Source organism: Sesamum indicum, linkage group LG4 (genome assembly GCF_026168435.1).
Source record: "Sesamum indicum cultivar Baizhima isolate 11 linkage group LG4, ASM2616843v1, whole genome shotgun sequence".
In the NCBI taxonomy this organism is placed as follows: domain Eukaryota; kingdom Viridiplantae; phylum Streptophyta; class Magnoliopsida; order Lamiales; family Pedaliaceae; genus Sesamum; species Sesamum indicum.
Window position 1 is genome coordinate 11,836,026 of NC_142660.1, and position 14,034 is coordinate 11,850,059.

The 14,034-nt window shown below is 38.2% G+C and overlaps 3 protein-coding genes, 1 long non-coding RNA gene and 3 other non-coding genes across 7 annotated transcripts; 6 read left to right on the plus strand and 1 right to left on the minus strand.

The window, feature by feature from the left end:
• The first annotated feature begins 765 nt into the window (after positions 1–765).
• On the plus strand, positions 766–1,405 carry LOC148788471 (uncharacterized). The gene is made up of 3 exons (XR_016065370.1): positions 766–887; positions 992–1,097; positions 1,183–1,405. It is a non-coding gene; the product is annotated as an uncharacterized LOC148788471 (long non-coding RNA).
• Positions 1,406–1,455: 50 nt separating this feature from the next.
• TRNAG-CCC (transfer RNA glycine (anticodon CCC)) lies at positions 1,456–1,526 on the plus strand. The gene has a single exon. It is a non-coding gene; the product is annotated as a tRNA-Gly (tRNA).
• A 1,234-nt stretch (positions 1,527–2,760) lies between these two features.
• Positions 2,761–2,831, plus strand: TRNAG-CCC (transfer RNA glycine (anticodon CCC)). Its single transcript has one exon. It is a non-coding gene; the product is annotated as a tRNA-Gly (tRNA).
• A 983-nt stretch (positions 2,832–3,814) lies between these two features.
• TRNAG-CCC (transfer RNA glycine (anticodon CCC)) lies at positions 3,815–3,885 on the plus strand. The gene has a single exon. It is a non-coding gene; the product is annotated as a tRNA-Gly (tRNA).
• A 217-nt stretch (positions 3,886–4,102) lies between these two features.
• LOC105160352 (O-Glycosyl hydrolases family 17 protein) lies at positions 4,103–5,542 on the plus strand. Its single transcript, XM_020693408.2, has 2 exons — positions 4,103–4,285; positions 4,408–5,542. The coding sequence occupies exons 1-2, from the start codon at positions 4,225–4,227 to the stop codon at positions 5,493–5,495; spliced, it is 1,149 nt and encodes a 382-aa protein (XP_020549067.1). The 5' UTR covers positions 4,103–4,224; the 3' UTR covers positions 5,496–5,542.
• Positions 5,543–5,744: 202 nt separating this feature from the next.
• LOC105160323 (acyl-CoA-binding domain-containing protein 1) lies at positions 5,745–8,927 on the plus strand. The gene is made up of 7 exons (XM_011077652.3): positions 5,745–5,906; positions 6,006–6,513; positions 7,305–7,410; positions 7,513–7,619; positions 8,005–8,096; positions 8,449–8,546; positions 8,610–8,927. Exons 2-7 carry the CDS (start codon positions 6,044–6,046, stop codon positions 8,787–8,789), a joined length of 1,053 nt encoding a protein of 350 aa, XP_011075954.1. The 5' UTR covers positions 5,745–5,906; positions 6,006–6,043; the 3' UTR covers positions 8,790–8,927.
• A 905-nt stretch (positions 8,928–9,832) lies between these two features.
• Positions 9,833–13,701, minus strand: LOC105160324 (luminal-binding protein 5). The gene is made up of 8 exons (XM_011077653.3): positions 13,543–13,701; positions 12,493–12,760; positions 12,191–12,405; positions 11,863–12,105; positions 11,062–11,541; positions 10,798–10,952; positions 10,625–10,707; positions 9,833–10,535 (listed from the first exon to the last, which is right to left on the minus strand). The coding sequence occupies exons 1-8, from the start codon at positions 13,598–13,600 to the stop codon at positions 10,040–10,042; spliced, it is 1,998 nt and encodes a 665-aa protein (XP_011075955.1). The 5' UTR covers positions 13,601–13,701; the 3' UTR covers positions 9,833–10,039.
• Positions 13,702–14,034: the final 333 nt, after the last annotated feature.

The following is a 14,034-nucleotide window of genomic DNA, read 5'->3' on the forward strand; positions in this document are numbered from 1 at the left end:
ATTATAAAATAATTATTAACTCGATCTATAAAAAAATATTCATAACATTTTAAAAAAGGTAAAAAAAGAAAAAGGGTTATAGTTTATAGTACAAATATTATTTTGAAATATTTGACACAAAAAATAGATAAAAACTCTGCAAAGACTAATAAACTAGACTAGTTATTAGATAAAGTTAAAACCTGAGAATATGGATTAGTATGTGTAGCTATAATTTGGGATAATTATTCTCTCATCTCTTGAGATTTTGAGTAATTATATATAGATTCCTTATAATTTGAAAAATTATATTTAGTGTCTATAATGCTTGCTTTTTTCTAACAAATAAGTTTCTAATTGGAAAAAATTTACTAAATTTGTAGATAGTAACAAAAAAAATTGAATAAAAATTGATATTTAGATTGACTTAATCAAACAATTTTTTTTGAATTAAACTATCCTTATAGAGGTGAAGATATACATTCTCACATTTATTGATGCGTGAAGACGTATAAGGGTCATTTGATCATAAAAATATTTATTTAATATATAATAAGTTATTAATAAATTAATCAATGGTGATTTTTTTTGTTAGTATTAGTAAATTTGGTTAATTTTAATTAATAAAAATACTTATTTCTTAAATAAAAATAAATTTTAAAAATACTAAGTATAATTTATGAAATTGCAAAAAAATTTATATATAATTACATCAGAACCGAGCGAGAGGAAATATATTATCCCTTATAATTATGTAACAATTGTATTTACATGGGTGGGGGTGGTTCTAGTTTCCCGCTCGTTCTGATTTCCCGAATAATAATGGTCACTCTCTACATTCTTCTCCAGCAAAAGTGAGCGCTTTCTCTCTCGGGAAATTCTCAGCCAAATACAAGACAAAAGCTGCTGTAAGCTTGAATTATCTTTTAGCTTCACCCTTTCATTTCAACTAATTAATGCTTCTTTTATTCGGTATTGCAAATTTATGGAAATTAGCTTCTGCTTGATTCAGTTGCTGCGCAATAAACGAGTTGCTGGGGAAATTCACTGATTGTATGTATGCTTGATTCGGATCTGCGAACTCAGAAGCAGTGCAAGGAACTTAGGGAACAGAGCAGGTTAAGATTTGACAAAGTCCCCCTTTCTGTTTGGTGATCTCTATTTTTGTTTTCCTTTGAAAAAATTATTTCATATGAACTGCAGATTTGTAAGGTATGAAGCTCGAGGACTTAATCCCACTCGAATTTGTTTACTCTATTGATTTCTCTCCATTGGTCAGACTTAATATGTTGGCTAGTGCTTCATTTTCTAGAGGAAGCAGTGATGCTCGTTGAAGGTCTATTTTACATATTCTTTTGCTTAGGCATGAATCGCATCATTTCTATTCAAACGTAAGCTTTAACTTTCCGTTAACAGAAATGTCCATTCTTTGCCACTGGGTAGATAAATGAACGAACGATATTCAAAAAGCAAGAAGCGCATCTGGTGTAGTGGTATCATAGTACCCTCCCACGGTACTGACCGGGGTTCGATTCCCCGGATGCGCAGGATTGCCCTACCCATGTTTTTTCATTGTTATCTCTACACAAGAGCATATCTTGGCTACCAAATAATAAAAAAAAAAAAGAGCACATCTTGGCATAAGAACCAAGAGAGAACTGTCCAGGTTTTGTTTTTACATTTCACTTTGTTGAATCTTATACTGCATGTTTTAAGGTTTTTGTGAAAATCTAATAATATGCCCAAATATTACATGTAAAAGAGAATCTGTCAAAATCTCTGACCAATTCTTTGGCTGGACCAAATGAGCAGTCCCCTGTTTCAATTAGATGGCCAAGTTTGATAGCTTATACTTTGTATGATGGCTTAATGCTTGTAATTCAGTATTCAAATATAGGCGAAGTATTTCTGCTTGTTCAGTTGCTGAGTATGAGGGGTTGATAGGAAAATTTACTGAGTGTATGAATACTTGATTCTGCTCTACAAACTCAGAAGCAGTTCAAGGGACTCGAATGTTTCGCCTGTTATTCCTGCAAATCATGTATGATTCGAGAAACCCCTTTCTTTTTTGGTGATCTCTGTTTTTTCTTTCTTTATTTCAAAGTTAATGCTGAAAATTTGTGTTTAGGTATAATAGTCTTCTTACGAGTAAACCTTAATACTTTAGTTTGCCATTCTACGTTAGCTCATGATAGTTCATTTCGATTCTTTGGAATGTTAAACTAATATAAAATCAACTCTAATTGTTGATAGCAAGGTGAAGATTCAAAGACACTTCTTCCCCACGCTCTTTCATGCTCATAAGAACTGCAGATTCTTAGTTATGAATCTAGAGGACTTAGTTTCACTTGACTTTGTTATTTTCACTTTAATGAATTCTCTCCATTTTGTCTGACTGCAATTTTGAAGGATATCTACCACGAGTTTTATGTAACAATAGCCAACTTTTCCCTATTTTTAACTAATTGTGTGGAGTGTGAACTCACAACTTAATCTCCACTAATATTGAAGTGCAAAGGTGCTACAGAAATTTTTTTTCGGGTTGAAGGTGGTCGAAGATTAGTATGTTGTCCCTAATAATTTTTTCAAGACCCTTTTACTTGGAGGAAACAGTGATGCTTGTTGAAGCTCTCTTTTCCATAATCCAGAGTCTTTTTTTTTTTTTTAGGCATGAATCATATACCTAACCTACCTGCTGAATATATGCTTTTCCATTAACAGAAGAATCACCATTCCTTGCCACAGCATCAGATACTGAAATGAATATTCAAAGAGCAAGAGGCGCATCTGGTGTAGTGGTATCATAGTACCCTCCCACGGTACTGACCGGGGTTCGATTCCCCGGATGCGCATTTCTCTTGGTTATGAATTAATCTTCCCTTGTTTTTTAACTTGTCATCTTATTAGGCTTGACAAGAGCATGTCTTGGTATAAGAACCAAGAGAAAACTATCCTAAACTTTCTACATTTTGATTGGTTGAATGTTAAATGCATGTTTTAAGGCTTTCGGGAATCTATTAATATGCACAAATGTTACATGTGAAACAGAATCTGTCTGATCAATTCTGTGAGAATGGGTGAAATGAGCAAATCCTCTGTGTCAATTAGATGGCCCAGTTTGATAGCATATTCTTTGTCTTTATGCAGACTTATTACTGAGCTCAATGCTTTTAATTCAGTATAAGCAAACACAAGGGAAATATTTCTGCTTGATTCAGTTGTATGGATACTTGATTCAGCTGTACAAACTCAAAAGCTGTTCAAGGAACTTAGGGATGTGACTGCTGTTATTCCTGAAAATCAGGTTAAGAATTTGAGAAACCCCTTTTTCTTGTTTGGTGATCTCTGTTTCTTCTTCTTTTTTCCCTTGAAAAAATTAATTCAGAGAATTTGTTCGTAGGTACAAAAATATTGTTATGAGCAAACCTCACTCTCTCTATGGTAGTTCATTTCGTTTGTTTGAACTGCTGAAACAAATATGAGAGCAATTGTAATTGTTGATAGCAAGGAGAAGATTCGAAGACACTTTCTCCCCATAGTCTTTCTTGTTCATAAGAACTGCAGATACTAAGGTCTGATGCTCGATCGAATTCTCTCCATTTCTCTGACTATAATGCAGCCATTTGCATCATTCTCTGTTCTGCTGTAATTCTTGAAGGATATCTACCAGCAGTTTCTGCTTCTTCATAAGCAAAATGAGAATTTCAGCACTAGTTCTTGCCTATTTTAACTAATACTTGTGTGGAGTATCTGCAAACTACTTTGACTTCCACCAATATTGAAGTGTAAATTTTGGAAGTTTCCCATCACCTATTTTTGAAACTGTAACAACTGGGCGCATCTGGTGTAGTGGTATCATAGTACCCTCCCACGGTACTGACCGGGGTTCGATTCCCCGGATGCGCACTTGTTCTTTATAATCCTCCCCATATTTTTTCCTGTCATCACATCATTAGTCATTAAGCCCTACTTTAACAGCATAATCTTTATCTTTATGAAAACTTATTATTAAACTATGTAAAGATGATTATTCTTTACAAATTAAAACTATAGAAAAAACACTTAAAAGTTATTCTTTCCCCAAAACAGTAGCCCAAGACATGATTATCCTATTGCTCAACACACACTCAAATCATCTTTCTTCCTCAACACAAAGAAAAGCATCTCCCATATGCACTCTTCTTCTTTTGCCATTCCCCAACTTCAACTCACTCATCAATCAACTATTACCTCTTCACAACAATAATGGAGAAATTCTTTTTTATCTCTTTGTTTTTCCTTATGTTAGTGTCAGTTTACACCCAAGGTATACCCTTTCTTTCACACATTGTCTTGTCTTAGGTTTGTGTGCGCTTCAAGATTTTGATCTTTCATGAAAATATATGCACATTACTGTCCAGTTAAAAAAGCTTCAATGTTTTCATGCAGGTGTGAAGGGATCGATCGGCGTGAACTATGGCACGGAGGCTGACAACCTCCCTCCACCATCTAAGGTTGCGCGTTTTTTACTAGACTCCACCGTCATTAGACGTGTTAGAGTCTTTGATGCCGACCGAGAAAAGCTCAGGGCGTTTGCGGGTACTGGGATTGCCATCACAATCACCATACCTAATGACCAAATCCCACATCTCACCAACTTGACTTTTGCCCAAGAATGGGTGAAAGACATCCTCCTCCCACACACTCGTGCCACCAACATTGTCCGCATACTCGTTGGGAATGAGGTTCTTTCGACTGCAAACAAGCTTTTGATCTCAAATCTAGTCCCTGCAATGCTGACCCTCCATGACGCCCTAACTAGTGAGTCGTTGGACCGTGACATCAAGATCTCAACCCCACACTCTTTAGGCATACTATCCAACTCCAGCCCCCCCTCTATGGGGAAGTTTAGGCAGGGCTATGATGCTTACATACTTAAACCTCTCCTCAACTTCTTGAAAGCCACAAACTCCCCTTTCTTGATCAATCCATACCCGTTTTTCGCCTCCTTGGATGACAATTTGGATTACGCCCTCTTTAGGCCAACTCTTGGGGTGGTGGATGAAAACACCAATCTCACTTATACCAATCTGTTGGATGGGCAGCTTGATGCTGTCTTTTCAGCCATAAAACGGCTCGGCTTCACGGATATTGACATCGTTATAGGTGAGACCGGGTGGCCCTCTAGAGGGGATATAGGGCAAACAGGGGTTGATCTAGAGAGTGCAGCAGAATACAACAGGAAACTAATACAACATGTTACATCAGGCATTGGGACACCTCTCATGCCTAATGCAACATTTGAGACATACATTTTTGCACTCTTTAATGAAGATTTAAAGCCCGGCCCGACATGTGAGAGGAACTTTGGATTGTTCAATCCGAATCTTACACCGGTCTATGACGTAGGAATTCTCAAGCCGGTAGCTAATGCTGCCAAGAGAATTCGACATGGAGTTAGTGATACATGTTTGTTGATGTTCTTAGTGCATGTTCTTGATAAGATTGTGTTGAAATATTTGGGCCTGGCCCGCTGAGGACAATGGTGGATCAGGAAAGAAAACAATGGCCCAACATGATAAAAGCTTGTCATTGGCCCGAAACTAATATCGGGCCTGGGCTTACATTCCATTCTCGTTTGTACCGCGGCCCACTCAAATTCTCTCTAGGGTCTGAACTCTTAAGTTGAAATATTTCATTTTCACTGCAGCGAACTGCATGAAATACAACCGCAGAGATAACACCGTCCCTCTCCAAAGCTTAAAGCAGTTTAGTATGCGTAGCGGCAGAAAGCTGTCGCTCACTGGAGGCGTTCTCGTTCCGCCGCCGCGCGCCGCCACTTAAATTTCTACTCCTTTTCAGATATAGAAATATATACTTCACATAGAAAGCGTATGTACTGTACTTTCCCAAAATCCAGTACGCCATTTTTAGGGTTTAACTAACTGGCAAGTCCAAATCTTCTTCTCTGATTTCAGTTCCTCGATTGATGGAAGCTTTTGTTTGATTTTTAGGGTTTCGTTTCATTTTGTTATTTTTTGTTATAGCTTTAGCTTTTTATTTGCTTGAGGTATTAGCTGAAGTGATGGCTGACTGGCAACAATTCCTTCAATCGGTGTTCTTCGGTGTCGTTTTCTCTTTCCTGCTCGCGAAGCTCTTTTCTGTAATCTTCGCCTTCCGTGAAGAGAACCTCCGAATCACGCGTGCGCATTCTCCGGAACCCAATCGGGAACGCGGATCTATAGATTCTTCCTCTAGTTCTTTGGAGGAAAAAGAACCGTTGATTGGTGGAGACGGAAGATCGAATAATGAAAGTCTCGGACTTGGTGATGATAGTGATAGTGATGATGATTGGGAGGGCGTTGAGAGCACCGAGTTGGATGAGACATTTAGTGCTGCCACTGCGTTCGTTGCAGCAACTGCTGTTGATCGGGCGGCACTGAAGGTCTCGAATGATGTCCAGTTGCAGCTTTACGGGTTGTATAAAATTGCGACTGAGGGACCATGTTCTGCTCCCCAGCCTTCCGCTCTCAAAATGACAGCTCGTGCCAAATGGTAATTGAATTTTTTCAATGCAATTCCTATACCACGATTAAGTTTACAGGTTTTTCTTTCTGTTACTCATTGAAAGTCTGGAAACTAAACATAGATTTATTCGCTTGCCACTTGTTATTAGGGAATCATGGAAGTTGATGGTTGTAGCAGAAAAACAGTTTCTATTATCAGTGACAAGTATTGTGTTTTGCAAGCATAAGTGAGCGAATGTGGAATTAGTTACAAGTCTTATTTAAGTACCCCGGGGTTTTAGTTATAAGAGTCTCTCTTAATTGATATTTGGGATCTTAATACTCAAACAAGTTTGCTGTGCGTTTTAATACAATGCAAAAAGAATAATCACCTGCTAGAAGCTTTAGAGTTATATTTTGTACATAAACTGCACAGATTATATAGAGAAGAGGAAGGATCTGTTCTTGTGGCATGAGAAATGGAAAAATGTGAATCTTTCTTATCCATGCATGAATAACGAATTTGTGGGTTTAAGCTCTTGAACTTAAATTTGTTATGGGGATTTCTACCCTGGATGTTCTCTATTGCTTTTGTAATTGTAAGCCTCTTATTGTTTTTTTTAATTTACTAATCCTTATTTTTTAAATCAATATGTTAAAAAATGTGTGACAATTATAATTGTGTGAGAACCATGGATTAATATGACTGTAGGTAAGGCTAGAAATTTGAAGGTGGCATATGAATTTGTTACTGTAAGTTTGATGGCTCGTTTTCTTTGCTCTTAAAACTGAAGATTCCTTTGCTAATCAGTTGAAAGACTTATCTTGTTGGTGTGCTAGGCAAGCATGGCATAAGCTGGGTGCCATGCCTCCTGAAGAAGCAATGGAAAAGTACATTGACATTGTTACTGAGTTATACCCCACTTGGGCTGCTGGTTCTGGCACTGTAAGATGAGAATCATTTATCACTTGACCATGTTACCAAATTTTACATATTATTGCCGCATCTTGATCATTGTTGTTGGAATTTTTATGTCTCATATGGCAGAAGAAAGAAGATGAAAGGAGTAGTGATGCACCTAATGCAGGGTCAAAAGGACCTATGGGGCCTGTTTTTAGCTCCTTTATGTACGAGGAGGAATCTGGATCTGAGTTGTAAGGATCTTGAACTTTCCCCTATGCTGGCATTTAACATTTATGGCTTCTTCTTGAAGCATTCTGTCTTTATTCTGTATCAAGTTGTCTTTTATGTTTCCCGGCTCCCTCAGTGACATTCTTCTGGATATATGGGAATACCCTAAAATATTTGCTCCACTACAAACATCAAAAAAGGTGGACCAGGAAGAAAAAGGTTATAGATGAAGGTTATGCATTGTTTATTTGCTTAATCTTCCTGGAGATCTTGGTCTACAACTATGCTTTCGTCCTCTCAATTCTCATTGTACCCACATTAGGAGTCAAGAGAAAGATAAAGTTTGAAAGGAAGACAAATTGCAAACATCTACTTTATTTTATATCTCCTATTTTCTTTTCTCTGCAGGAAATTGGATGCTGTACATGCATTTGCTCGAGAAGGAGATGAAGAGAAGCTGCTCAAGTGCATCGAGAGTGGTGTCCCCTTAGATCTGAAGGGTTGGTAGACAAAACTTTCTTAAATCTTTTGCTCTGCCTCTCCTTTATTTTTTGTAATAATTATACATGAAGTAAAGCTTTGTATGGTGATACTCGTTTGGACCATCTACGAAGTTAATTCTCTTAGGAGAAACACTAACTTTAAAAATTGGAACTATTAAGCTGTCAATTTTTTGTTGAATTTGCTTCATATCTTCTAGAAAGTGAAAATGAATACTCTGATTCAATTTTTTGTTGAATGGTTAATACCTGCATGCTTTTCTGGCCAGCCAATAGATGTTTTGTTTCTTGACGAATTTATGATTTGGATTTGATAAAATTCTGTCCTGAATATAGTCTTGAAATGTTGCAGATAGTGAGGGTCGAACTCCTTTGCACTGGGCTGTAGATCGAGGCCATATGAATATCACAGCGTTGCTTCTGAACAAGAATGCTGATGTTAATGCTAAGGTATACCATATGAGTAGCAGTTCTTTTCTCATCAAATTTTTCTTAATGTGTGTATTCTTGAAGGATGATGAAGGTCAGACCGCATTGCATTATGCTGCTGTTTGTGAGAGAACTGCCATTGCTGAGCTACTTGTGAAACATGGTGCTGACATAGAAGTGAAGGACAATGAGGGAAATGCACCTAGGGATCTCTGTGAATCGGGGTGGCCAGGGTTGAAGCTCATATCTAAAACAGCTGACTAGTTGTTGACTTAATGTTTTTGCCTCTACTTCAGATTAATAATTCCACTCTTGTACATAATACTCGTAACTCCTGGAGTTCACTCGTGATCCCTGTATATTGAGGGCTTTGTTATGCTTAAGTTATAGGGTTTCGTCTTATATTGACATCTAAACATTGAGTGATTTTTTTAACCTGGATGGAGTACCTGGCCTGTTTAAGAAGGAAGCATAGAGTGAAATAATTTACAGATGGTGGCAAGTAACAATTTTGACTTCGTTTAAGGATGCTTCTTCTCATGTTATTAAACAAAGAGTACACGCAGAAACGAAAGAAAGAGAGTAAGAAAAAAATGCCATTCAACCGGTCTTCATATCCCCCCTAGTGTGTATTTTGTGGAAAAACCTGAAAGTGGTCTATCTTTCGAAACGGAAGCGCATCCTATACAATATAACCGGAAATGCAATTTTCGAGGCCACCATTAAATATATGCAGGCCACTTAATGTCATCATATAGTTTATTTAGAAAAAAATTTATTCATGTGGCGTATTTGTGTCGAATAAATACAAATTGCAATAGAAAAAATCTGATCCTGTGAGGCCAGTGCAGCTTCAATCGTGCAAAGTCAATTCACCAATTTTTATTTCTCGATCTTTCCAATTTACTCAATTTGAGGACTTAAATGCGGTAAACAACAAACAGTATCTTTATTGTTAAATTATGTTTTTTTTATATATATTTATATATATGTATGAATATATGTATAATTTTTTTAATTATAAGGCCTGTAATTAGTGTAGACTTGTTTTGATAAAAAATAATTTTCACAACATTTCAAAACACCACCAATTATCCATGTTTTAGCCCATTTTGAATATGATTGAAACCAAACATTATGCAAGTTTTTCATGTGTGCCCGACTTGTAATCTAATCCCGACTGGAACCATCAAATCGAGCACCCCTGTGAGTCTGTGACTCCCCACCGACTCCTATAAATATGTAAAATTAAAATAATAAAAAATGAATTATGGAGGAAGGAAGTTACTATTACATGCCACAAAGAGTACAAAGAATGCACATGAGGATTCAATTCATAAAGCATTTGGTTACAACCAAATCTTCCTGGTTACATTCATAAAGCACCTGTACCGTATGCTACTGGTTCTCTTGTCATCAAAACTTCTTTGCAGAAAAGAGAAATAAGTAATGTATCAGTAATATCTCTCATCCGTAAATAAACATAAACCTAAAATCTATCAAACAATCTTTTTTTACAGTTCATCGTGGGCGTCGTCATCTTCCTCTGACTTGCCTCCAGGGGCACCACCAGACCTTTGGTAAACAGCAGTTATAATAGGGTTGCACACTGCTTCTACCTCCTTCAGCTTCTCCTCGTAGTCCTCCTTCTCAGCGTTCTGGTTGTCATCCATCCACTCAAGGGCCTCCTTGGTTGCCGTCTCGATCTTCTCCTTCTCGTCAGCTTCTAATTTGTCTGCAAGCTTGTCCTTGTCGTTGATCTGGTTCCTCATGTTGTAAACGTAAGTCTCCAGACTGTTCCGGGCATCAATCCTTTCTTTGACCTTCTTGTCTTCTTCGGCAAATTCCTCAGCTTCTCTGACCATCCGGTCAATCTCTTCCTGGCTCAGACGGCCCTTGTCATTGGTGATGGTGATCTTTTCGGATCGCCCAGAGGCCTTGTCTTCAGCCTTGACATTCAGAATACCATTGGCATCAACCTCGAAAGTGACTTCGATCTGAGGGGTTCCTCTGCAAACAGAAAAATAATCATCTAGTTAGATCTGAAGCATTGAGACCAATAAAATCGTCTTGCTAGGACTCTGTAAGTGAAGACAGACCTTGGAGCTGGGGCTATTCCTGTCAGGTCAAATTTTCCAAGCAATCTACAGTCCTTTGTAAGGCTCCGTTCACCCTCAAAGACCTGTCACACACAAAGATGTGTCTTATCATTACACAGGAAAAAGAGGCAATTCTTCTTTCCTGCGAATTACCAAGAATAAAATTCCAATACCTGAATTGTGACAGTAGTTTGCTGGTCCTGGTAAGTGGTGAAAACTTGGGATTTCTTGGTTGGGATAACAGTGTTTCTCGGAATCAATTTGGTCATCACTCCTCCAACAGTTTCAATGCCAAGGGTCAAAGGAGCCACATCCAAGAGAAGAATATCTGATCAGATATTGCATTTAAGTCAGTGATAAATCTCACTCACAAACTCAGGAAGTCATTATGCGAATCAACAATGCGTACAACAGTCAACAGATGAAAAGAACAGTACCTTTGGTTTCATCACCACCCTCTCCACTCAGGATACCTCCTTGGACCGCAGCACCAAAAGCAACCGCCTCATCTGGGTTGACACCCTTGTTGGGCTCCTTCCCATCAAAATAATCCTTAAGAAGCTGTTGGATCTTTGGAATCCTTGTGCTTCCACCAACAAGGACAATTTCATCGATCTGGCGTTTTTCCAAACCAGCATCTTCCATGGCTTTCTTAACAGGGCCCATGGTCTTTCTGAACAAATCATTGTTCAATTCCTCGAAACGAGCTCTGGTAAGAGGTTCAGAGAAATCAACACCGTCAAAGAGAGACTCAATCTCTACTCGGACCTGGTGCTGACTGCTCAAAGCTCTCTTAGCACGTTCACATTCTCTCCTCAGCTTGCCAAGGGCCCTGTTATCCTTACTGATGTCCTTACCATGCTTCTTCTTGATCAACTTAATGAAGTACTCCATGATCCTCTGGTCAAAATCCTCACCTGCAGAAATAAGAAAACATGTTAACCTACTTGGACAAGATCATCTTAAACATATGAAACCTAGAAAATGCAACAATGCAATGTGGGGAAATGCAACATTACGCTCACAACCTAACTAAAAAGTGAAACTATAACTAGATTAAGAAATCAACTGGGGCTCGAGATGCCATTTCAGCAAAATATATCATAAGCTAGATGCATAAAGCAATATATCGGAACAGCTCAACATTTCTATCATGCCGAATCAAGAAGTCAAACAAAAAAGATACTCCGTTGATCTCATGCAACTGCTTTAATAACTGGAAAGAAAATAGTCCTTACCTCCCAAGTGAGTGTCCCCATTTGTAGCAAGAACCTCAAAAACGCCATTGTCAATAGTCAAGATACTGACATCAAATGTTCCACCACCAAGGTCAAAGACAAGAATGTTCTTTTCACCACCTTTCTTGTCCAAACCGTAAGCAATTGCTGCTGCGGTTGGTTCATTAATAATTCTCACAACATTCAGCCCGGCAATTGTGCCAGCATCTTTTGTAGCTTGCCTCTGAGCATCATTGAAGTAAGCTGCAGAAGAGAAGGCGCCAGAAATTATAAAATAGATAATGACACAAGATTCTTGTCTTAAATATCTTCAGGTCAAATTATCTACCAGGGACAGTGACAACAGCATCCTTGATTTTCTTTCCAAGGTAAGCCTCAGCTGTCTCCTTCATCTTTGTCAAAATCATGGCACTGATCTCCTCAGGACTGAAGACCTTGGTCTCACCATCTTTGATCTTGACTTCTATGTAAGGTTTTCCATCCTTGTTGACAATCTTGTATGGGACAAGTTTCATGTCCCTTTGTACTTCTTTATCCTCAAACCTATGAAATAACAAGAGTTAGATTCATGACACCGACACACTGCGTCGTAATCACAGGTAGAATAGATAGAAAAGAATGAGGAATTACTTTCTTCCAATAAGCCTCTTGACATCGAAGATAGTCCTCTCAGGATTAACAGCTGCCTGATTCTTTGCAGCCTCACCAATCAACCTCTCATTGTCGGTGAAACCAACCCATGAAGGGGTAATGCGGTTACCTTGATCATTTGCTATGATTTCAACGTGTCCATTTTTGTAAACACCAACACATGAATAAGTTGTGCCAAGATCGATGCCAATAACTGTTCCAACTTTAGCAGCCTCCTCTTTAGCAATAGAGAACGCAAATAAACTCCCTGTATGAAACAATCAATTACCAATCAACATACTTATTCCAAGGACAGTGAAAGATCATGTCAATATGGCACAATTACGCAGTACTGACAATATATACAAGTCATACCTATTTAAGTTCTTCGCCCATCATAATACTTGATTAAGCACATCATGTGTGCAAAGAGGTGATGACACTAGGATTTCAAGATTGAGTGAATCCATCTTCTTAGTCGCTTCAAATGTACTCAAATAAACTCGTTTTCAGTTTTATTATTTTGAACATCTTTTGAAACAGCTCCCAATCAAAGAAGTATAAATAAGAGTGATATAATAGCAACAACTTCAAATCAATCTGTGCATTCATTTCAGGAAAACATACAGAAAGAAGAACATAAACATAGTTTCCGCACTAATTAAAATCATATTTCCACCCTCACTTCGCCATTCAATGCTAACAGCATATCCTCGAATAAAACAGAACAAACTGCTATTGGACTTCATTTCTGAAAAGGCAGATCTGAAACAACCTAGCCCGAGAGAATCTCGGATCTCCATTTCTCCACGGAATACAAGAACGAATTACAGAGAAAAAATAACTGAGCACAACACGCATCCCAAAAATGCTAAAATTTCAGCCAATATCTTCCCTAAAGACGTCGTTGATTCTCAACAAAAATGAGATGCAATTACTTCAAGATACCGTAAATAGATTAAGCCGAGCATCATGTTACACTCATGGAAGAATGCTCATAATCCAGCTAGAACAGAAACTACACAATCAAAATATCAAAGAAATGCTCACCGATCAGAACGATCCCGAAGACAACCGTAGATACGCGTGTCTTCCACGCACCAGCCATTACCGCTAAGCTCAACAACTGATAATGTTAGTCTCTTCTATTCTTTCCTTTTTGTTGCTCTGTTTCCTTTTTGCAGTTCTAAATCTGAAGGAGCAGGGGGTGTGGAGGGAAGCAATATATAGCAACTCGGGTGCACGGTCCACTCGTCATCCTTGCCGACGTGGACCAATCAAATCTAGAGTATGAATCAGCTCTCCTTTGTTACTCACCCACCGCAGTATGAATTCGAAAAATCGTGTCACCGGTGCTTGCATGGACCAGCAGTATGGGATTATCGTGTCACTGATACTGACGTGGACCAATCAAAACTCGAGAGGCAACGTGCAGACCAATGAGGTTCTTTGGAGACTTGGGGTGATCTAGGCCGTTGGATTGGCGATCGGACTACGTGTGTGGTTCGAGATATAGTATAGTTCCATCATTTAAGCAGTTTT

Excerpts from the sequence above, each read along its gene's own strand:
- LOC105160352 (XM_020693408.2), top strand. The coding sequence starts at position 4,225 with ATGGAGAAATTCTTTTTTATCTCTTTGTTTTTCCTTATGTTAGTGTCA. Across the intron at positions 4,286-4,407 it reads AGTGTCAGTTTACACCCAAG|GTGTGAAGGGATCGATCGGC; the intron begins GTATACCCTTTC and ends GTTTTCATGCAG.
- LOC105160323 (XM_011077652.3), top strand. The coding sequence starts at position 6,044 with ATGGCTGACTGGCAACAATTCCTTCAATCGGTGTTCTTCGGTGTCGTT. Across the intron at positions 7,411-7,512 it reads GGGCTGCTGGTTCTGGCACT|AAGAAAGAAGATGAAAGGAG; the intron begins GTAAGATGAGAA and ends CTCATATGGCAG. Across the intron at positions 8,097-8,448 it reads TGTCCCCTTAGATCTGAAGG|ATAGTGAGGGTCGAACTCCT; the intron begins GTTGGTAGACAA and ends GAAATGTTGCAG.
- LOC105160324 (XM_011077653.3), bottom strand. The coding sequence starts at position 13,600 with ATGGCTGGTGCGTGGAAGACACGCGTATCTACGGTTGTCTTCGGGATC. Across the intron at positions 10,953-11,061 it reads GGGTGGTGATGAAACCAAAG|ATATTCTTCTCTTGGATGTG; the intron begins GTACTGTTCTTT and ends ATATCTGATCAG. Across the intron at positions 10,708-10,797 it reads AAACTACTGTCACAATTCAG|GTCTTTGAGGGTGAACGGAG; the intron begins GTATTGGAATTT and ends TGTGTGTGACAG.